The sequence below is a fragment of the Mastomys coucha genome, unplaced genomic scaffold (assembly GCF_008632895.1).
Source record: "Mastomys coucha isolate ucsf_1 unplaced genomic scaffold, UCSF_Mcou_1 pScaffold23, whole genome shotgun sequence".
NCBI classification, from domain to species: Eukaryota; Metazoa; Chordata; class Mammalia; order Rodentia; family Muridae; genus Mastomys; species Mastomys coucha.
In genome coordinates this window covers 36,532,883-36,556,122 of record NW_022196906.1, presented here as the reverse complement: position 1 = coordinate 36,556,122, position 23,240 = coordinate 36,532,883, and the positions used below count along the sequence as shown (strand labels likewise).

At 46.6% G+C, this 23,240-nt stretch overlaps 1 protein-coding gene across 3 annotated transcripts in view; it reads left to right on the top strand.

The window, feature by feature from the left end:
• The window catches only part of Grik4 (glutamate ionotropic receptor kainate type subunit 4), a 433,126-nt gene that overhangs the window by 346,705 nt on the left and 63,181 nt on the right, over nucleotides 1–23,240 (top strand). For all 3 annotated transcript variants that reach the window (XM_031343459.1, XM_031343458.1, XM_031343457.1), the window contains 2 exons: nucleotides 1,629–1,736; nucleotides 8,700–8,903. In XM_031343459.1, the coding sequence (XP_031199319.1) occupies nucleotides 1,629–1,736; nucleotides 8,700–8,903 (312 nt within the window). The remainder of the gene's footprint in view (nucleotides 1–1,628; nucleotides 1,737–8,699; nucleotides 8,904–23,240) is intronic.

Sequence of the window (23,240 nt, the reverse complement as noted above, 5' to 3'; positions counted from 1 at the left end):
AAGGCAGGAAGATCGCCACAAGCTTGAAGCCAACCAAGCATAAGTTAGAAGGTATACCTTATTTGTGCATGTATGCATGTAATGTATGCATGTGTATGCTTATGTGTTGTGTGCATGTACATATCTGTATTGTATGTGCACACATGGAGGCCAGATGTCTACTTAAAATGTCTTTTTCTAGCTCTTTTCACTTTTTTCCTTTTCTTTTTCCTTTTCTTGTTGGATACAGAGACTCTCACTGAACCTTGAACTTGCCAATTTGTCTTGACTTGCTGGCCAGCGAGCCTCTGAGATCCTCCCACCTCAGCCTTCCTAGGGCAATGATTAAAGGCACAACACTGCTGTGCCTGGCTGCCTTATGTTTTAACGTGGATGCTGGGATCATGCTTGTACAACAAGCACTTTTGCAATAGAGCTATCTCCCCAGCCCTCTGTGTAAATGGTTTTTTTTTAACCACAACAAGATAAAAAAATAAAACAAATAGAGAACAATTTAAAAACACAGCAAAGAAATGGATGGAAAAATAACATTTATGGAGTGCCAGCTTAAATCCATGCTCACCGTACCCACTAGAAGTTTCTGTTATTATTCTCATTTGACACAGAGGGAAGCATGCCTAGGGGCTCAGAAATATCACTGAGGTTGCACAGTGGGTTTTATGTTCCTGGTTAGAGTGGGAACTGTGGCGTCAAACCGGTACATACATGATCTGTGCGTTCTGAGAAGGGATAGGAAAATTTCCATTTTTATTTCTAGCTGGAAGAGCCGAAGCTCTGGGGGGAACCTCACAGTGAGGCAGAGGATGAAGGAGACTAGGGCTTGACGCTTCCCTCTTCTGACATATTCACTCATCCATATGCTTAGCCATACAATAAGCATTTAGCTTTCTGCTCCTGTAACAATAGGATTTCATTTAGGCTTTCAGGTACCAAGAATTGAACCTAGGGCATCTTCACTGAGCTGCATTCCCAAACCGGGAAAGCCTTCACCAAAGGTCTACTACATATATCTTTTCATCTTGTATCTATCCTCTTCATCATGATTTTGTTTGTTGGTTGAGCTAGAGTCTCTCTATGTAGCTCAGGCTATCCTTGAACTTACCAGGTAGCCCAGGTTAACTTCAAACATAAAGCAATTCTTCTGCCTTGACCTTGCAAATGCAAACACGAGCCACTAATATTTTTTTTCTTAAGCAATTTTAAGTGTACAAGTATACATGTTGCCATTCTTATTCTTACCTAGATAACTGGGTTTATTCAAGGTAGGCCAAAGCAAAAGAGGCTTGAAAATTACACAACTTCCTGTCCCTCTGCCCCACTCCCTTCTGCTGTCAGAACTTCTTTGCAACCATGTTATACTCCTAACTTCTCTATTTTTCTCATCTCTTCCAAGTCTTTGATCCTTTCTGTCTTCTCTCTGACACCCCCCTCCCCTCAAGACCCTCAATCTTGTATAATGTCCCCCAGTTCTGGTCTAGCCTATTGCCCTTCTATATCTCTCTCATTCTTCTCTCTTGCGGTCTACTCACAGTAGAACACTTTCCTTGGTTGCTCTCAAGTCCAGCAACCTGCAGCCCTATCTGTCCCTTCCTCAAGCCTTCCCATCCTCTCCCCCTTGGTCTCCTCAGATTGGCCAGTGGCACGTGGCAGATGGCCTCAGCATGGACAGCCGCCTCTATGCCTCCAACATCTCTGACAGTCTCTTCAACACCACCCTGGTCGTCACCACCATTCTGGTAAGCGGGGTTTCTCGGGCCTTCTTCTGCAGCTCCAGCTGCAGCTCCCAGGGGTGCCTCCTCCCCAGGCTCTTGCTCATGGGCTTCCCAGGGAACAGAAGATGGAAATGCTAATCACAACGCAGAGGCCAATTTATGACGGTGTAATTGCACTCCAGTTGCTGTTTCGTATGGAAATGATATCTGATGAGCTGCTGAGCAGCTGGGGCAGAGGAAGAGAGTCCACAGAGTGTGGATGCCCCTTCCCGAATCTGGGTGGCTAGGAGAGCTGCTTAAGATCCCTAGAAATGGGACTTTCTGACATAGATGGGACAAGCTGGATCCAGTCCTCTGAGATGATCCCCCTTTACCAACAGCCCACTTTGCTTGGTAGCTGCTATATCCAAAACCAGCACCCCCTTAGATGGACACCTAGATGTCTGTGGACCTCTATGCCTTTCCTTCACCTCCAGACAGTGACAAGAGAGTTCTCAGTGAACCCATAAGTTGACCGACCATCTGCCTTTCCACTTGATTCATTTCTATTCAGTAATTACCAAGTCCACCTCTCAACTCTGTCCCCTGTTGTGTGCCTGGCACTCTGCTTACTCATAAATACCAGAGATGAGTATGCATTGGCCCGTATCTTCAAAGAGGTTATCATTTAGCAGATGGGCTAAGTCAACTACACACAGCCAAGGTCTTACCATCACCGCTAGCCCTGAAGGCTTCATGTTTCAAAAGCTCTGTCAATTAAGCCCAACTATATGTTAAGCAATAATTGCTTCATTCTTCTCCACTCTGATATTAACTAATTGAAAGGGTATTTCCCCACCACACAAAGTATCTCACCAGGGAAAGATAACTAGCAATGTCATATTGATATTCCTTCAGCCCCAAGCAAGGCAATGTATAGGCCAGCTGCACAGTCTAACTCCTAGATAGATGTGCAAGGTCTTCATACATGTCTATTTCTCTTGGCCTTTTTTTTTTTTTTTTTTTTGAGTCCTCCATTCCTCCATTATGACCTTCAGGAACTCTTGAGACCCAGGAAGGCCAGGCTGGGATTACTGATCTATCATAAACAGAGTAAGCAGAAAAACCAAGAAAAGAGGTGGGAAGCTGGAGCCCTGAGATGTGGAGGAGAGAGCCGTGGGGAGGTCAGCAAAGCCTGAGAAAGCATAATTTGTGATGGATGCCAAAAGACAGGAAGCAGTTGCAGAGGAAAAAAGAGAGCAAGGGAGAGTGCTGTTAGGTGCTTAGAAAATGCTGGAAAACATAGGCTTTCCTGAGAACAGGCATGGTTGAAAAGGGGAAAGTGTAACCCAGGATCATGAGTACATAGTACTTAGGATCCTGTACACTGTCATTCATCCTTCCCTTCATTTGGGGAATGACACTGAATGTTTCCATTTGTTCATCCAAGGAATATTTATTGGGTGCTTCTATATGCTTGGCACTCTTCAAGGTACTCAGGAAACATCAAAGAACCAAAGACAAAAATCCCTGCCTGTCAGGATCTTCTGTTTTACCGTGGGATATAAGGCAGGTCATAAAATGTCAACAAATATTGAGTCTCCCTTATTGGAAGGTTTGGGTATATTTTCATAGACATTGCTAGTTGAACATCCTTAATGAGAAATTCTAGACGTGGAAACACCTGGTAGGGTCCTGTTAGCTCTTCAAATGTTTTAGATTTTGAAGCAGCTCAGGTTTACCATTTGAGTTAAAGATGCTTAACCTCTAGTCAAACCGTGCATTAGAAGATGGTCTGGGAGCAATGGCAGGCCTTATCAATTTCTGGGTGGTCAGAGGAGCCTCATTAAAGGGGCAGCATCTGAGTGGAGGCAAGACACAGGGGAGGAGTCACTTACTGCTCCCACCCCTCCCCCATCCCATTGTCAGAAAACAGCTGGAGGGAAGGAAGGGAAACCTCAGTCTCTCAGCCTCTCCAGCGCCCAGCTCCTTTGCTCGCCTGGACCACTTAGAATGGCAGGAAGATCAGGTGGTGCTGCGTGGTGCTGCGGCCCGCATCCAGCTGAGAACCGGGAACAACCTAACAAAGCTGTGGGTTTTGGAGGGAAGGTAGGGCAGGGCCCTCCATCCATTGTGGGCTTGACTGCTGGCCCTCCCTCCACCGGTTTTCCTATCAGTGTAACTTGAGTCTCTCCCCTTCTTTCAGTCTCACAGCCTAGTCCAGAGTTCATCCTTCTCCTGTGCCTCTTTGTCCCCAGTCACTGGTGGAGACCTCCCAGGCTCCCCTTCCACTTGCTAAGTCTATCTCCCCACGACACTCACAACTGCTCAGTTATTTCCTTCCTTAGTTTGGGTTCTAAACCCATCATACACAAATAACCACTGTATCAAGCATTACTCCGTGCAGCCTTGGGGCCCAGGGTTGCTCACTTCCCCATACCTCCATGATGGGATGCTGCTCTTCCCTCCCCTCTGGAAGCCTTTCTTCAGCCCAAAGGTCATCTCTACTCTGGAGTCTCCTCTTGTGACTCTTGCCTTTTCTGCCCCTGGCTTTCTCCACACCCCTCTGACCAGACCTATCTCATGGACTCCTTACATCCCTTTCACGAATGGGGGTGCCTCGTGTACTGGGGTGCCTGATGCACATAGGAACTTAAAAATTAGAGTCTGGGTGTGGGAATGCCTTTGAACAGAATTGGAGGCAGGAATTTTGAGAAATGCTTGAAAAGCTACTCTAAGTTGGGGCAGGAAGCAGGGAACCTGCTAGGCTGTGCTTCTTGTCTCCTCACATCTGGAATCTGACGATGCCAGAGGATTCTGCTGTGTCAAAGCCAGAAGGTCATCTTCTTAGACAGGGAAGCTGTTGGTGCGTGCTTGTGTGTGTGTGTGTGTGTGTGTGTGTGTCTGTGTGTGTATGTGTGTCTGTGTGTGTGTATGTGTGTTTGTGTGTCTGTGTGTGTCTGTGTATGTCTGTGTCTGTGTGTGTCTGTGTGTGTGTATGTGTGTTTGTGTGTCTGTGTGTGTATGTCTGTGTGTCTGTGTATGTCTGTGTCTGTGTATGTGTCTGTGTATCTGTGTGTGTGTCTGTGTATGTCTGTGTCTGTGTATTTATGTGTGTGTGTCTGTGTGTGTGTGACTATGTGTATGTGAGTCTGTGTCTGTGTGTGTGTCTATGTATGTGTCTATGTCTGTGTGTCTATGTGTCTGTGTGTCTGTGTGTCTATGTATCTGTGTGTTTGTGTCTGTGTGTGTCTGTATGTATGTATCTGTGTGTCTGTGTGTGTGTGTATGTGTGTGTCTGTGTGTGTATGTATGTTTGTGTGTCTGTGTGTGTCTGTGTATGTCTGTGTGTGTGTGTGTTTGTGTGTCTGTGTGTGTGTGACTATGTGTGTGTGAGTCTGTGTCTCTGTGTGTGTTTATGTGTGTGTGAGTCTGTTTCTGTGTGTGTGTCTGTGTGTCTATGTATCTGTGTGTGTGTGTCTGTGTGTGTCTGTATGTATGTGTCTGTGTCTGTGTGTCTATGTGTGTATGTGTCTATGTGTGTGTGTGTGTGTCTCTGTGTGTGTGTGTATGTGTATGTGTGTCTGTGTGTGTGTGTCTGTGTATGCATGCCTGTGGTTATATGTTCAGATCAACACAGAAGTTCTTGAGAAGCTGGTACTGGCAAGAACTTCTGTGTGAAGCTAGTTCAAAGGAAACCTGTTTCCTGTGCAGATATGAGGTGGCCCATCCAAACCAGAAGCTTTTACTAGGAACAAAGGTGCTAATCAAGCCCTCTGTGATCAAGCAAATGGTGATCCTGAGCGATCATCCCATAATTCAGGACACTGCCCTGTCACCTCACTACTGCCAGGGACACGTGGGATCAGCCACAGCTCCTGTTTTCAGAACCTAATCTCTGTGCTGTGTCCCGTGTTAAACACATAGCTGAAGTGTCTCCTCAGGTTCTCCCAGCACTACAGCTGAGGACGAGCCAGCGCTCGGCCTCCCTCATTTGTCAAAGTGCCAGAGAGTCCCAGGCCTACCAATCCTTTGGCTGTCCAGTACCTCTCTTCCCTCCAAGATCAATCCTATGAACATTTCCTTTGAACACAACAGTGGATTCTAAGTGAACTTGAGAGTAGAGTAAGTGAAAGGAGAATTTCATGACATTTCTTAGACTAACTGAAAAATAAGAAATAATAAAAAAAATCTCATTCTAGAGTAGAACCCCTCAGCATGTGCTGTCCACAAGGCAGAGGCCTTACTCATAATTAGCAGGTATCAGGGGGTGACAATGAGGGAAGTAATGGCCTCAAATCCCACTCATGCCACATGTGAGAGCCACACAGCCTTGGGGTATAATGGGGAAGCATTGGATGACTTTCACAGACACCTTGGCCTGAGCCTAGAGGTAATTCTAATAAACGCATCGGTGTCAGAAACAATGTGAGTCCAAGGTCCGCATGAGTTACATTAGCTGGGACGGGATGGAGATGAATGTGACATGGAGCAGTCCTTGAGCCGAGGACAGCCTGTGTGGTAGGTGAGAAGACTAACTCATCTCATGGTCATGACCATGGACTCCATCACAAGTTGAGTCCCACAGCACCTTCAACTCAGAGCCCACACCCATGACGTACAACCTGCTCCTGATGGGACACACAGCATTCCATATTCCTGATGTTCAAACTGCTCTCCCAATCTCAGATCTCTGGTCTGTCTGTTCCTCCTTCACTCTGTGTAGAAGCTCCCTTTGACTTGAGCAGAACAGCTCAGCATTGCACATATCCCTCTGCTGGGATGTTCAGCTGTTTCTGTGTGGAGCCTCCATAATCCCTGTGTGCATCTCTTTCTGTACCAGTCCTGCCCAGCCCCTGTGCAGTTCTTCAGACCCACACTCAGCACATACCTTGAACCTTTCCTCCTACATGCTCCTAACATGACTCAGGCTGGCACCAGCTTGACTCTTCTCTGTATCTGTATGTGCCCAAGACCTCTTCCCAGCTTTGTCTCCACCAGGGTGCTTCCTGGAATCTGGGCCCACAGGTGACCCCTCGTGTTCTGCCTTCTCCAACCTCCCTGATATGCAGGAATTCCTTGTTACCTGTCATCACATGACCCCTGTCCCCTCACTTCTTAAAATGAAGCCTAAAGATACTACCATACAACTGGGCATCACAGATGGCACATTCTTGGGCACAGAGAGGTGTGACTTTGAGGTAGACAGGATCTTTGTGAGGCTACCTTATCTAGTTGGCCATACATTGCTTTATTCATTTACAGCCGGATTCTTATAGTCCCATACACCTTCCACGCCTGCTTGGAAAGGTCTTGTAACCAAGACTCAGCAGCGGCACACAGCTGTGCTCTTTTCTGAGTGGGAAGAGCCATCTTCTCCTTCTTCTGGCTTTTTCCCCTGGACTTTCCAACCCCTTCATTCCTCGTTGTCAGCCTCTGATTGCTGGTGTTATTGTGCTACATGGCTATTCTTCTTTCTCCATCCTTTCTAATATTAGTTCCCTTGAAGGTGTGCTTCTCCATCACTCTTAGCCTGCCCTGAATTAGTTCTTTCCCATGATGCCCCGCATTCTAAACCACTGCCCTGCCTTGCCCTCACCCACATGTTTAATCTCCATCAGTCTTCCCTCCCTGTATAGGCTACCCTCATTCCAACCACAGCATGCCCTCTATCTTCTTTTCTGCCCAGCCATCCACGGCCACTGTGACTCCATCACCAGTCATCAATACAAATGCCAAGGGTCTTAGGACCCCTGTTTCCTACTCCTGATGTACAGCCAGGCATGGAGCTGACCTCCTGTGACTTTATGTTCTTCTAGCTCTCTCCAGTCTGGCCTGAGCTACATGTGCTCAGGACTTGCTCATATATCACAACAGAGCATGCTCCTTGTCAGCACTTAGTGCTTTTTTTAATCACGTTTTAATGTTTTCAAAACCCAAAATGCTCCTCCATTCCATCTCATCTGACATACAATGGCCTCATCCCACATCTGGACCCATGTTTACCCCCCTTTTTTTCCATTCTCTGTTTCTCCACCTAACCTTTTTGGCATAACCATGGGCCACTTACCCTGGAGACCCCTCATGGGCCACACCCCTTCTCACACGGACTTGTATCTGTGCATGTCCTTCCCTGGACCAGAATGGCCCAACCCCCCACGTTTTTGTCTACCAGTGTTTCCACATCTTTCTGCAGAGAGCCTATGTGGATCTCCCTTCTCTGTGACACTTTCTCTAGACATCTACCAGAGTGGCCTGCCTGCTTCCCAGTGCTCTCTGCCTTGCAGTACAGCTGTTTGTTTATGTGGATGGTCTTTTAAAACTTTTATACAAGATCTTGCCATGTAGAACAGGTGAACCCTGACCTTACAGAGATCTGCCTGCCTCTACCTCCCAAGCTCTGGGATTAAAGGCATATTTTGGAAACCTGTTTTTTTCTGTTAAAACATATACGCTTTAACATTTCTTCCTGAGTTGGAGTTATTTCTTAACATGATAACCTCAATTTCTAGGTTTTTTTCTCCTTTTTTCTTTCATTTTTTTAAGCAGATGACATGAATTCATTCTGCTTTCTGGCTAAGTAATATTCCTATGTGTGCATCATATTTTCTCCATCCATTCGCCATGTCTGTATTTTTACTTAGCCTGCTATCTTGGAAGTATCTTTGCATTCCTTAGCAATAGTCTGTGCATAAAAAAAAAAAAAAAAAAAAAAAAAAAAAAAATTGGCCCAGGGGCCAGATGATGACTTCTAATTGCATAAAGGGGTTTCACCTTGGCTCTATGCAGTGGGACTCTTGTGTGTTCTTGATAAGAGAATTCTCCTGAAGGAGTACTTTGGGGAGCGGGTAGAAGAGGGCAGCTGATCACTACTTCTAAGGCTATTACTCAAGCTATATCTCTCCTCCTATCCCAAGTCCCCAACCTCCTGTGCTCAGCCCTCCCCTCCCCACATGACTGCAATGCCAGGGCTAAGATGAGACTGACAGCTGCCCAGTTTTGCTGCAGGAAAACCCATACTTAATGCTGAAGGGGAATCACCAGGAGATGGAAGGCAATGACCGATACGAGGGATTCTGTGTGGACATGCTCAAGGAGTTGGCTGAGATCCTACGGTTCAACTACAAGATCCGCCTTGTTGGGGATGGTGTTTACGGCGTACCTGAGGCCAACGGCACCTGGACAGGCATGGTTGGGGAGCTGATTGCTCGGGTAAGGAGTCTAATGGTCTGTACTTATGTGGGGGTGGGAGGGTGCTGGGGGCATGGTATCTGCTCTCTGTCTTATGTACTTGGCCAGTCATACTTATCTTTACCTATTCATTCCAGAAACCTTTAGTGAGACAAATAGTAAAAATGATGGCTATGATTCCTATTCCAGGGTTCTCCCCACCCAGCACTGGAGAAAGTTGGATTTGAACGTTGGGTACTATTTTTGGATGATTCCTGTGTTTTAATTGTTTGCTCTGATGGTTTTGTTGCTCATTGACACTCCCTGGTCCAAGCCCCGGGAGAGCAAAGGACACCTACATCAGCTGACTTTGATGTGTGAAAGATGTAATGGGAAATGTGGCAACATCAGGAGCTAGGGCTGAAGTGACAGAGGTGTGGGTCACGATGATGGCTCACTTGTTACTTCTTGTGTTCTTTTCCCCATTATTGGCAACTGTTTACAGATCAAGAGTCAAGGTGTACCAGCATGTGCTGTCGGTTTTCAGGGTAAATGGGTGACTTGATTAGATTTCAGGTCACTTCAGAATGCCAGTCTTCTGTCAGGTTAAAGCAAGGGCACAAAAATTTCTTCTGGGAAAAAATATTGTTTTCCTTGTAGACACGATCAACAACTGTAGAAATTAATGAAACCATTGCTAATTCACTGTCCATGTTTCTACAGTTGAGTTTTAATGACCAGGACAGGCAAAGAGGACTGAATACAAACAGTGCATGTCTTGGTCCTTTTTAAGCTTGAACTCTGATCTCCATTCTGTGATTTCAAGGCAGACAGTTTCCATGGCCTCCTAGAATGGGCTGATGGTGCCGGGCTCTCCATTCAGTATCTCTGATCTCCTTGGATTGTTGCTGTCTGCATTCACACATGAACAGTCTGAAGGACTCAAGCTTAATGACTCGTTAGTTACACTGTATTAAATAGTGCTGGGATTCAAGCCCAGATCTCTTTTCTCATTGAATGATAATCATGTGCTACCTAGAGAGAGGTGTTTTCATCTGAGATGATGGTTTCATAAGGTTATATTGTCTGTGATATCATAGCTGTCTTAGCTTGCATGTTACATATGATGATGGTCTCATAAGATTATATTGCCTAGTGACATCATAGGTGTCTTTATGAACGCTATGATATTTACACCATGACAAAAATCACCCAACATCTCATGTCTCAGGACAACTGTCTCCAAGATAAGACCTCTATGACAATAATAAGACTTTAATCCTTTCTGTGTGCCAAACTTAGGTTGTAACATTTTTTAATCCCTGTCTTTGAGGCTATAAATATTACTTAGATTGTTGAAGCAGTAGTTACTGTCAGTGACTACAAAGAGTTCTATGTAAGTGAGAGCTGTAGAAGAGGTATTTAAGAGCTAATCAGGGAGGATGCTGAGGCCAGGCCAGGCAGCCCAGACAGCAGCTGGGTCTTTAGGGCCCCAGCAGGGTGAACAGGAAACCCCAGCAGGGAATTATGAGCTACCCAGAGGGCCTCAGGTTCAGAGTGAGCCTGTTCAAAAATAAGGTCTTGCTCCCAGACTGAAGCTGGGGTTGGAAGGCCAGTAGGTCAGCAGAAGCTTCAGCAAGGTCCCAGGATGTGGTGGTTTGAATGAGAATGATTCTCATAGGTTGCTTGGTCCCCAGTTGGTAGAACTCCCCCTCCCCCACCCCTGCCTCTCCTCCTGCCTCCCCCTCCCTCCCTCCCTCCTGTTTGTGGATCAGATGTGAGCTCTCAGCTACTACTTCAGTGCCATACCTACCTGCCCGCTGCCATGCAGGTTATAAACTCTAACCCTCTGGAACCATGAGCCCCTATTATACAGTCTCCTCTATAATTTGCCTTGGTCATGGTCTTTTCTCACAGAACTATAAAAGTAACTAGGACACCAGGGGCTTGGAGATGTGGACACGCCCTGAATGGATGCAGAAAAGCAACCAATGCTCTTTATAGTCTCAGACCCCTTTAGAACACTTGTTTGGTAACTTTTCCATGAAGGCTCAGCTTCGAAGTTAGCCCACAGCAGGCTGAAACTTCAAGCCATTTCTTTGCCCCTCATCAGTATCCTTGGTCACCTTGAGCCAAGCTCTTTAGTCCTCCCCACCCCCCACCCCCGGCTGCCTGGTGTCTGGCAGGAAGACTTTGGGGATGGAGGAGTCACTGAACAGCTATCTCCTTATTAGCCCCCTAATGAGCTGTGACATGGGCTGCAGAGAGGGAGAAGATCCTGGAATTCGAGGGCATTCATCTACATACTGAGTGACTTGGGCAATCAGACAAGGATCTTAAAATTCACCCAGCTTGTCTTCCAACAAAACAGTGCTATTTTGATCTCATCAAAACTCGGGGACATGGTATTGTATAGCTAGTCCATTAACTCAATGAGCACTTATTTAATATGTTCCACTCTTCTAGACATTAGAGATATATGAGACCACATAAGTATGGACAGTGACTGTATAACTGTAGCTAGGGAGCAAGGCAGAAAGTTGTAACTAACCATATTTGTATATAATTGTGGACTATATTCAAGGGAGGCAGAGTACATGGAATTTTGAGAGAAAATCTAAAGAGAGTGGATCTTGTCTAGAGAGGTGGGGACACTAGTGAGTGCTACTTTCCCTGGGGAGATGACTGGCCTACCCTCTTGAGAATGCGTAGTGACTGTCTGGGTCACATGGAAATAGCTTTTCATGTAACAAGGTGTCTGGATGTCACTGGGGCTGTCCCTGGACAGAAATGGGGGATGTCAGACATCATTATCCCCAGGTTCTACCAAGGCTCCCCAAGGATACAGGAGATCTAGGCCCAGATCCATCCTCAAAGATATTTTCTCCCAAGCAGTACCAAAACAGAAGCTGGTGCTACAGTATTCCCCATGACACTGTTGGGGCTACTGAGCATCCACACTGGAGAAGACCTCAGAGGTAATCAGATCAAATCTGTTTCCTACACAGATGAGGAAGTGAAGGCTCAGAGAAGTCAAGTTAATTGGTGCAGGTAGTAAGTTCATAGCCTGGGCTGTCTAACTTCAGTGCTCATGATCTGGGAGAATGCTGATCTTGGTGTTGTCTGGGTATAAACAAAGATTTCAGCATCTACTTGCCAGTTGTGTGTACTAACGTCAGTTATTCTGCCCTTGCTGCTTGCTGCTTCACTGCAACACTGTCCATCTAGAAGGACCATTTTGTGAAAAGTTTTATACACACACACACACAGGCACATACACATTGGGCACTCAGGAAATCTTTGCTTTGTCTTGTACGAGCCTCTCTGGAAAACAGAAACTAAGACCAAGGCCAACGCTTACTGCCATTCCAAGGAAACATGAGGAAGGGGTTAGGATTGCCTGGCAGGATGGGAACAAACCCATGTCATAGTGTTAGAGCAACAGCTGCTCTTGGCTCTGTACCGCAGCAGGTGTGTCAGTCTTGAAGGTCAGATGGAACTGCTGCTCAGCAAGCAGTATAGAGCTGGGAGAAGAGCATCCGTCATCAGTCCCAGCTCACGCTGACTGCAACGCATGTCAGAGGTCATCACCTCTTCCACTCCTTTGGCTGCCAACCCTAGGTGCCATTGGACTTGGATCCCAAGGCACCAAAGACAGACCTGAAGGGTAGGACACATCTGGGGGCTGAGCTGGTGAGTTATGTGGGTCTGAACCATGAGACCTCCCTGTCTTTAAGTCTGCCTGAAGTTGAGGAGCCCAAGGGGTCCTGCATGTTCACCTTATTAGCAGCCCCAGGAAGTCTCTGGATTAGAGCCCAAGCACCCACAATGAAGAGGGAAGGGCAGCAAGAGCAGACATGGACAGTTGAGAACAACGCGATGACAGGGCCTCAGCCAGGCCACCCCTGCTGAGCTCCCTCTGGAGGCAAGGGAGTGGCCCTTTGTGAGTCACTAAAATGTAGCTGCTAAAGAGTCACCTTTCAGGAGGGATCTCAAGGGATTATCTGTGACAGAACAAACTCAAGGATAAGCAGAAGGTGGATTGGCCCAGGAAGATGTTCTGAGGCCATTTGGTCACACCAACGGATGAGGTGTTGGATGTCCATGGACAGGGCTGTCTTCCACAACCGCCCTGGACAGAAAGCTAGGTCAATGCAGCTGAAACTTCAGCAATGGGGGAGATGGAACGATATTAAGGGAAACCCTCACAGAGGGCCTGGGACTCGACAGAGTCTCAAGATTTATGAAGAAAAAACTATAGCAGCTCCCTGTGCAGTTAAATGAGATGTAGAGACAGGGTTATCTCTGGCGGTGTTCTTAGAGCCTTGGCCAGTTATCACTTCCTTGCACAAGGTATTGCCGGGGTACATGGCATGTTAGTTGAAGAAGAGCATTCAAGCACTTCCTAAATATGTGTGAAAATCATCCCAGCATGCCTTACACATAGATGCCACTAGCGTTGGGAGTAGTGTATTGGGAATGAAAGAACAGGGACTCGCAGAAGCAGGCCAGAGGGCCAGCACCCTGCTGGGACTGAGTCTGAGCAGGGAGAGGGTGGCTGTGTGGAGAACTTTGAATTTGGATTTGTTTTGCCAGAGTTAGCCATTCTCAGGCCCTGCTTGGGTAAGGGTAGGCACATTCATCAGATGGAGTGCCCCCATCTAGCTTCATGGTTCAGAGCAAAGCACCCTGTTGGCATGCAGGCCCCATGTTGGCAGAATGGCACATTTAGGTTCAAAGGGAAAAGAGCTTTGCAAGGCTTAGATTCAAGGCTCATAAGCCTGGGACATCAAATAGCTCTTACCAATGACATTTTGACGAATTAAGTGTAAATGAAGCTGAAATGCCTTGTTCCATCTCCTCTCCTGGGAAGGGACTTTGCCAGAGACCCAGAGAGGTGGCTGTCCGTGGCCTCAATCCACTGGGAAGATTGGCCAGAGACATTTTGCTGAACTGAAAGAAAATTCAAATAGTCCCCTGAGATCACTTTCCACCTTGAAGCCAGAGACTATTTTAACTGCAAATAGGTCATAGAACGGTACTCAGCATTCTTTAACAGAGAGAAATTGATCCAGGGCCCCCAGATGAGTGTTTCTCTAGTTCTTTACCTCCCCTCCCCCATGGCAGCCATGATGTGGTGAGGGGGTATTTTTGCATTGCCCTCCCCATGAAGGTTTGCTCTCAACCATTGGGCAGAGGTAGCCTTGAATTATAACTCCACACTTCACTCATTCATCAAAATGCCTACTTCCTGTCAAGAACTGCTTAAATATGAGGGATTACCTGTAAAAGGTCTGGAATCTATTCAAAGAGTTAGATGAGAAAACTAAGAATTACTGTACAGTATGACATGTGATATATTAATTACAGCTGTAAGAATGGCGTCATAGGATGACAAAGGCTGACACATTACATGTTTCCGATGGTGATGGGGAATGAACCTCATGCTTGCTAAGCATACACTTAACCACTGAATGACATCCTCAGTTCACTAATTTGAACTTTATCTTTTAGGGTGTTTGTTGTTGTGTGTGTGCATTTATGAGCCAGCATGTGTGTGTGTGTGTGCATGCGTGTGTGTACATGCAGTTTTTACCTAAAATGAAACTCTACTTGAGACAGGGTCTCTCTTGTTCACTGCTGCATACCCAAAGCTTTCTTGCCTGTGAACTTTCAGGTGTTTTCCTGTTTCCACCTCCCTCCTCTCTGTAGGGGTACACTAGGATTATAGACACCATGCTGCTGCCTGACTTTTGACGTGGATTCTCAGATAGTCAAGATTGCGTGACAAACATTTAACCCACCAAGCATCTTCCCAGATCCACCATGTGCTGTTTTAAGCACTTGACCAACCCTGTTAACCAAATCCCCACAATAACCAAATGTACAGACGAGGAAACTGTTGCAAAACAGTTGAAGAACTTAAACAACCTCACTTGGGTAGTGATAGCTCTGGCAGAGTATGAACCAATTTTGGGGTTGGCTCAGGGAAGAACACACAAAGGCAAAGCCAGCTCAGCAGAGTAGAAGAGTCTCTGCTCATCTGAAGCCCATTTGCTGTGGCTTCAGATGCCCATCATAAACCATGGACCTGCAAGTACAAAAGGCAAAATTCCAGAAATAGATTGTTCATAAATTTTAACTTGTGTGTCATTATGAATAACATGATCAGATGAATCATCTTTCTTGCCCAGTGTATCTAGACTGTATATATTACCCACCCCTTAGTCACTGTCTATAAAATATGACAATACTGGTATCCCAGTTGTTGTCATCTCCTTATTTTACTTAATAATGTCCCCAAAGCACAAAAGTACTGATACTGAAAGTGATACTTTCAGATGTGTCAAAGATAAACCCTTTCATAAAATACTTCCTTAGGTGAGTGGGTAAAACTCTCAACTTAATAAGGAAAAAATATTACATTCTGTGTTGCTAAGATCCATGGTAAGAATGAATCCCCTGTCTGTGTGACTGTGAAGCAGGAGGGAAAATGAAGGCTAGTTTTGTTCTTGTACCTCAAGCTGCAGAAGTTACAGACATAGTGTGTAATGGATGCTCAGTGAAGACGATAAAACATTGTAGAGTTTGGAATTCTGTCCTGTTCCAGGCATCTGATGGATGTCTTGGAGTGCATTCCTCTCAGCCAAGACGGGGATCCCAGAGAGGTCAAGAAGGATCATCTTTGTAGAAAGGACATTCTGGGTGTCATGGATGCTGAGATTCATTTATTACCATGCTCTTAGCTCCAGACAACCATAATCAGGCATAAGAAGAGCCAGAGAGGAATAGGTTATATTCAGGAGCCAGTTACCGGTTCTTGTGTTTGGATATGTAAAGCAGTGTTCAGACAACTGGTGGGTGCTACTGACTGAAGACTGGGCAGTCAGTTTATTGTATTTAGAGAAGAATGGCAGCTTGACTTTGGTCCAGGGGTTACTCAGCAGGGGAGAGGGTGGATACCATGTGCACATCATTTCATTAGACAGATGCCAATGATTCAGGAAGATGGCATGAACCTGAACAGGGTAATGCTGGGGATACCCAGGAGTGATGGAGAGAGTAGGGGGATTTTAACACTTAGATCACCTAGTAAACTGGGAGGCTTGCATTTCGTGTCAGTTTGTAAGCACAAGTTAAGGCTGCCCTGCCTCTCAAGAGAATAGGAATGGAATGGCTGGCCCAGAAAGCCCTTTCTGGACTGTTTCCTTGTGTGTGCAAAGTATGACTGTGGTTGTAAACCATGATCACTTGGGAAGAAAGGCAGTCCATGTTGCTTCTGCTTGATTCAGACTGGGGAGATAAAGGGCCAAGACATGAACCCATATTGGGTCACAGGTACCTTCCCTTTCCCTCCACTATCCAGGCCCCCCTGAATGGCACTATCTCATTTGAGTTCTCTAAAGGCTATTGTGGGGTCCTCAGGTCCTTTTAGGTGTGCTTGATTAAAATCCAGTAAAAGCCCTTTAGGTCTGCTTAGCCTCTTGCTTTCTTCTGAATGACTGTGTAATTGCTAGCATGCACAGGGCTCTCTCAGCTTCCCACCAGGAGGAGTGAGGCTTTCATTCTGCAGAAGACCACAGTGGGGCCTCCAGAGCCACAGCCTGCCATGGATGAGAGGCCTAGCAACACTCTCTGTCTCCTGGTTTTGGAGGAAGTCCATCCATGAGTTTTCAGAACTATTCTTCCCTCTGTTTCCCCTTGACATTGTCACAGAATAGAATAGGGTCATGTCTGCCTCAGACAATTGGTCATTTCTCTCCCTAGCCCATATCTAAGCAACAAAGAAAGAAAGGATGAGGGAGGAGGGGCTGTTATCTCCAAATGCCTGCTAAGAGTACCAGGCTCCCTGTTCCATTTATCCCAGGTAGCTATGCGATAGGGATTATTACCCTGTTTCACAATGAACACATAGGAACTTGGAAAGTTCTGCAATGAACCCACACCCAGACACACATTATATGATCAGAGCTTAGACCAACACCTTCTTCAGCCTGCAGGCTCATGTTCTTCCCACTGTGCTATGGGAACATGAGAATGGGTGACTGTGTCAGTGAATATCCTGAGTGGAGAGTCCCAATCCTCTGCATATGCATACTAGGGTGGAGGGGAAGGAATCAGCTGGTCCAGGAACATAAGCAAGGAAGCTCTCAGGGATCTGTTTGAGAGTGACATTTGATTGACAAATGCCTGTAACCCTGTATCTAGAAAGTGGGGTATTGCGGTTTGAATGCAAAATGTGCCCCACCCTGTAACAGGCTGGTGTGTTTGAATTCTCAATCCCTGGCTGGTGGTGCTGCTCTGGGAGGCTATAGAACATTGGCCTGTGGGGTCTAACTGGAGGAAGTGTACTGTTAGGGGTGGGGCTTTGAAGATGGTAAGTGGACTTTGCTTGTGGTCTTCTTAGCCTCTGATTCCTCACTCACCTCACATTCCTGCCACTCACCTTTCTAACTATGATGGGCTCTAGTCTCTGAAACTGTAAGTCATTGTCATGGCAATGAGAAATCAAACATCATGGGTAGTCCTGTTATGAGCATAACACCATATCCCCTCCCCTACTTCTTGTGTGGGAGCACACACAATTATAGCCAGGGGAGATGGAGCCTCCACTGACTCATGCCTGAAAGCACTGGGTCTTAAAACAAGATACAGAGTTCTCTGGGAATTCTCCAACAGAAAAGGGAAGGGCAGACCCCAGCTTTCAAACAAGGTTCCCTAAGGGGTAAGTGATGGGAAGACCAAAGTCTCTCGTAGCACAATGCAAGAGTAAGAGCAGAAAGCCACCCGACTAGAAACTTGCCTGGCAGCTCCTTGAGGGAAAGCATGGTCACCGTGTGTATGTTGACCTCCTTATACAATGGATGTGGGACATGAAACACAGTCAAAGAAGCACTAGGTTGGCAAGACAAGGTGCCAGGTGTCAATGGGATAAGTCCATCTTTGGCATTCTAGGGAGAACACTCATTGGCAGGTCTATAGTATCTTGGCAGTCAGGCCAAGGGTCAGACAAGAAAACATTCTGGGAATCAGTCAGCAGACTGATTTCACACCTCTGACACATCCATCCGTCACTGCAGTAGGGTATTGGAGATCAGATGGGGGTTCTATCTTTGGAAGCTATGTGTGAGGTGAAATAGAGGTAGGAGAAATATTCATCACGTAAACAAAATACAGACAGGTCTAAGTACCTGCCAGAAAAGTCCAAAGTGAACAGTTCTGAACATGATATCATCATGCCACTGGAGACTGCACACAGCTTGACTCCAGACCTCCTAGTAAGTGGGCAGGGCCCCACCCTTTCTTGGGACTGTGGAGACTGAGGCCCAGAGAAGGCAGCTGCAGGATTGAGGGAAGGCCTCGGGGTCTCGCCTGTGGGTCTTTAGATCCCAGTGTTGCTACTTTGCCACTGAAGGTGTTGATTGGAGAAATCTGAAGTGGGCACGTTTCACTTAGGTTTGGAGCTATCTTGGCGGTTTCAGACTGGGAACTTCTCCAAACCCCAGGGGCGCCTGGGAAATGTATCAGAAGAGTCACTTCACTGGGATTATTTCTGCCTTCCCCGCTGAGTGCCAGCTGTTAAGGGGAAGAAGGGGTATGTAGAGGAAATGAGAATGTGTTAATTAAGGTCCCTAAACTTTCTAGGGGATGGCTTGCAGCTACACAGAGAGATGGACAGCAGAGGATCTGGGGGTTTGAACAAGAAACTGTCTCCTGTAGACAATTAGGGACAGTTGCATCATGACTTCTTCTAAGGATTCTTTGGCCTCAGTCCCTTACCCCTGTGACAGAGGTGGGTGTGTTACCTAGATACAGAATAGTCTATGTACTAGGTCTAGTCTGAGGTCACATGTGTTTTTGAGAGAGTAATCAGGGACTTAGCCTCTGCCTTAGTCACCAAAGCCATTCTCATTCACCACCCAGTTTTGGGAATTCTGCTTCTGGTTTCTCCCTCAGCCTGTCTCAGAGGTTACTAAGCCTGGTCCTTGAATTCATTCCTTCCCAAGTAGAATGTGACTTTTGAAGCTAGGCCCCTGCTTATGCACTCCTATCCTTGGCCAGCCAATATTACCTACCCCTAGATGTATTGACCTAATCTTGGTTGTGGCTTCAGGCTGAATCTTAGAGTTAACATTCTGAATACAGAAAAACTTGAAGTACAGCAGTGCAGGTTATATGTTGTCTAAGGAGTAAGCATGGCCCCCGACCCAGCCGATGCTCTAGGCTCACCCATCAAACCCTCTAATGGGGAGTTTTATCCCTCTGTAGTAGATTTTCCTCCTATGAAAATGCCTATAGCTTGTGAAGCCTGATGCCCAAAAGTCTCCTGGGAGAATCTACTCTTTAATATTCATATTACTGCCCCAATTCCATGGGGCATGAGGCTCAGTATATAACATGAAGCCATAGCATGAGATATATGCAAAGTGGGATCACGTACCAAATTTATGGGAGCAGAGAAGAGAGGAACTCATTAAGCTTTAGAAGCCAGGCAAGACTTTAGAGCAGAGCTAATGAAAATCATAGCTATTGTTTATTGAACACCTAGTACCTGCGGGTATTCTTTATGAATCATTTCCCCTCTACCAACAATCTTGCCATATAAATACTATTATTCATATCTCACAACAAAGAAGCTGAGGTTAATTTCTACTTACTAGAGAGTTTACCTCTAAGTCACATAAATTGTTTGTGAATTCAAAGCCCAGTCTCACTGAAGCCAAAGTCCACGATGGTCATTCTCACATGCTAGGATCCTTCCAATGGACGTTATCGTCAGCTCGGACTTGACAGATATGTGAGAGTTTGACAAGCAACAAGAGAGAGTCAGTTGCAAGCAGAGGAAAATGGGCAGGGTCTGAAATGCAGAACATATTTAAGGACCATAAAGAGTACAGTGTTCCCTTATCATGGGTTGAAGGGGCATCAATAGTTTGGTGTGATACTGAAGAGGAAACCTGATAAAACCCCTGTGGATCACAGCCAAGAGATAGGACTGGGTCCTGAAGATAGTGGAGAGATGCTAGAGCTTGTTAACCAAGGATTGACAGGATTTATGTAAGAATGAACTCTAGAACAGAGGTTCTCACGCTGTGGCTCATGTATCAGATGCATCGACACCATCTTGTCCTTGGTGAACATCCAAATTCTCATGCCTTATATAGACTTTCTGAATGAGAGACTTGGAGTAAAGGCATCAGGCTGCAAGTTAATGGGTCCCTGGAGTGATTGTGATGCATATGAGAAATGCTGGTTTCCAGTCTAACTAAGCAATGCATATGAGAAATGCTGGTTTCCAGTCTAACTAAGCTCCAGAACCCCTGGTACCCAGGACTGGTCAATTGGATAGATGGTTTGGGAAAGGATCAGAAGTCCTGAATGGAGATCATGGTAGCAATGGATTCAACAGGCATTCCAGACTTAGAATGAACTGTGCTTGGTTTTCGAATGAGTTTAGAGTAAGGAAGATGGGTGATGACTCCAGGTTTACTCCCACTTTCTGTTTTAGATGGCAAAGAGGACCATCATGGTATGCTCAAAGAGATGGTGTAGATACAATGACAAAAAGTAGATGGCATGAATACAGCAAGCCAGCAAGGTGGGTGAGGAAGGCCAGAAAGCCAGCAGAGCTGCCCCCCCCCGCCCCATTCTATCCAGAAACCCTCATCATGAAGTGGTGGTGGTGAGGTGGGAAGACTGTGTTTGCCACCCCTTACACCATTCTCTCCAAGCCACCCACCAGTCTTCATGAGCTAGGAGCTTTGTGGGCTTGGAGAAGTGGCTGCATTCATTACTTCTCTTAGCACCATGACAAAGTCCCCGACAGAATGCCCTGAAGGAAGATTTATTTTAGTTTGTTGTGGTGGTGAAAGGATTATGGACAGGCTCCATAGCAGCAGGAGAATGTAGAGGAGCCTCTCACATCCTGGCAGTTCGGGAAGCAGTGAGCTTGGACCAGGACCAGAGGCAGATATAAAACTTTCCAGGCCAGTCCCCTGTGGCCCAGTTTTGACTGACTGCTGTCATAGCTACTCACATATACCAGATTTTCCTTGCCCAGTGGGAGGGGCCTCAGCCATTAAACCTGCTACAGCAGCTCTCTGCCCTGTACAGGAGGCAGCTCCTGCCAATCCCTCACTTCCCTATAAATCCCAAATCTGCCCCATCCTCTGTCCTTGCCAGGGCTTCTGGTGTTCTGCTTGCTTTTTGCTCTGGCTTGGTCTCGCTGCCTCACGGGTTCCGGACAGAATCATGATATGCTCCAGGAGTCGGCCATACACTATTTTTCTTGCTATCCGTCCTGTGCTTGTCAGAAACACCTGATGTCCCTCCCACACATATATATATGCCAGCATGAAGTCAGACTTGAATTGGTGGCACCAGTGGCAGTGACACCTACAAAAGCAGTCATCCCCCGTCTCACAAGACTAGGGATTCTTTCTTGTCTTTCCAAGCCCTCACATCAGTCCTCAGCTTCATGCCATGCCTCTGCCTCCATCTACATATGCATTTGCCATCCAGGCAGGAGAAATAAATAAATAAATAAAAAAGGCTAGGTCCCTTGAGGAGGCTGCATGGGGTCAGGTCAATGAATTTAAGCTGCTAGGGAAAGCGCAATTGGCTTCTGCTTGGCAAGTTCCTACTCAAAGTCAGGAGACAGCCTGAGCAACCTGCTGTGTCCCAGACAGCAGTGGAATGTGGCTGCCAGCGAAGGCACAGATGGGAGAGCAAGGCCAAGGGGGTATGTGGTCAGCAGGAACAGTAGGCACGCGTGGACCTGGGGTCAGTCTTGCCAATATTAAAAGGGAATCAGAAGGGTAGGAGGAAATAAAGAAATGGGCCACTTTTAACCTCTTGGCCTTGGAAAACCCCTGCAGGAGCATCCCAAAAGAGAGGCCACATTCCTTGGCACTCACAGGAATGGACAGAGGAAGGATGTGAGATTCCAGAATCGAAAACCATATCTCAGTAAGAGCAGTGGAGCTTATTGAGCAATTATCTGTGCTGGGCCTTGTTTATCCCATCCTCCAACCCTCACAGCAACCCTGGGAAGGAGGGGAGCAGCAGCGTTACCATTCATGCTCACAGAGGCTAAGTGACTGACCCCAGGGACCTGACCGCCCTCTGGACTACTGCCAGGTAGAGCTAGGGGTAGAACACACGTGATGCTGTGGGCATCACAGTCTCTTCTCCTCTGCCTCTGAGAAGACTCCGCTTGGGTGGGGACAGTGGGTTCTGGGGTGTGTGGTGACTGCTGCTCCTCTGGGAGAGCCCAGACCCCTTGTCCCTCACAGGCTTTGCTGAATGCTCAGAGCTCACACAGTTGGCTCCTCGGGGCTTTGCACAGTCTGTTCGGTTGTTTAGACCAGATGCAGAATCTGGGCTGACTCCATCCGGCTGCACACCCAAAGCCAGTTAAAATTCCAGTTGTTCACTTTGCCTCTTCTTTCTTTAGAAGTCATGTAGATGCTGGGCAGAAACATACCATACCTGAATTCACCTTCCCCTACCCTGAAGTCAACAGGGGAGGGTGCGGCACATTTAGGGACAGCTCCACGGTCTTCATTAGTCTCACCATCTCTTACCTCAGAGCCATCAGTGTCACATGCCACATTTTGTATCTGTTTTACTTGGGCAAACCTGTTAATTTAAAAAAAAAAAGAAAAAAAGGCTGGGGGTGGGGGGTTGTTGGAGAATTGGCTTAGCAGTTAAGAGTGACTACTGACCCAGTAATGAAGACCAGAATTCTGATCTCAGCACCTGGAAAACGAGCTGGGTGCCCCATTAATACCTATCAGCTCATCTTCAAGTAGAGCAGAGAAGGGGGAGTGGGTAGGGGGTCATTGGGCTTGTTGTTGTCCCAAACTCAGAGAGAGACAGACTCGTTCCTCAAAGGAACCAGGGTGGAGTGTGATAGGAGAGACCACGCAAGACTCTTCTGGGTTCTGCCCATGTGCACTGGTGGGCACAAACAAATTTTTAAAATGTTGCTGATCTAGGTTTACAGAGAGGTGTACAAGCTATGAATCAGCTGGAGGAATTATGACAAGGAGACACACCTATGTGATCACTGTCACTATCAATACCTCAAAGGTCCCCTTTTCAGCTCCTCACCCTTTCAGCCTGCTTTTCACTCTCTCTCGAAGGCGGCTGCTATGTGAGGCTGGCCATGCCAGTACTCCCTCCTTGATGAGATGAGTAGCTCAGGAGCCTGTCTCCAAGATGAGGCTGCTCAGGAGTTTATTGAAAGAAAGGACTTGCCGGGCAGTGGTGGCACACGCCTTTAATCCTAGCACTTGGGAGGCAGAGCCAGGCGGATTTTTGAGTTCGAGGCCAGCCTGGTCTACAGAGTGAGTTCCAGGACAGCCAGGGCTACAC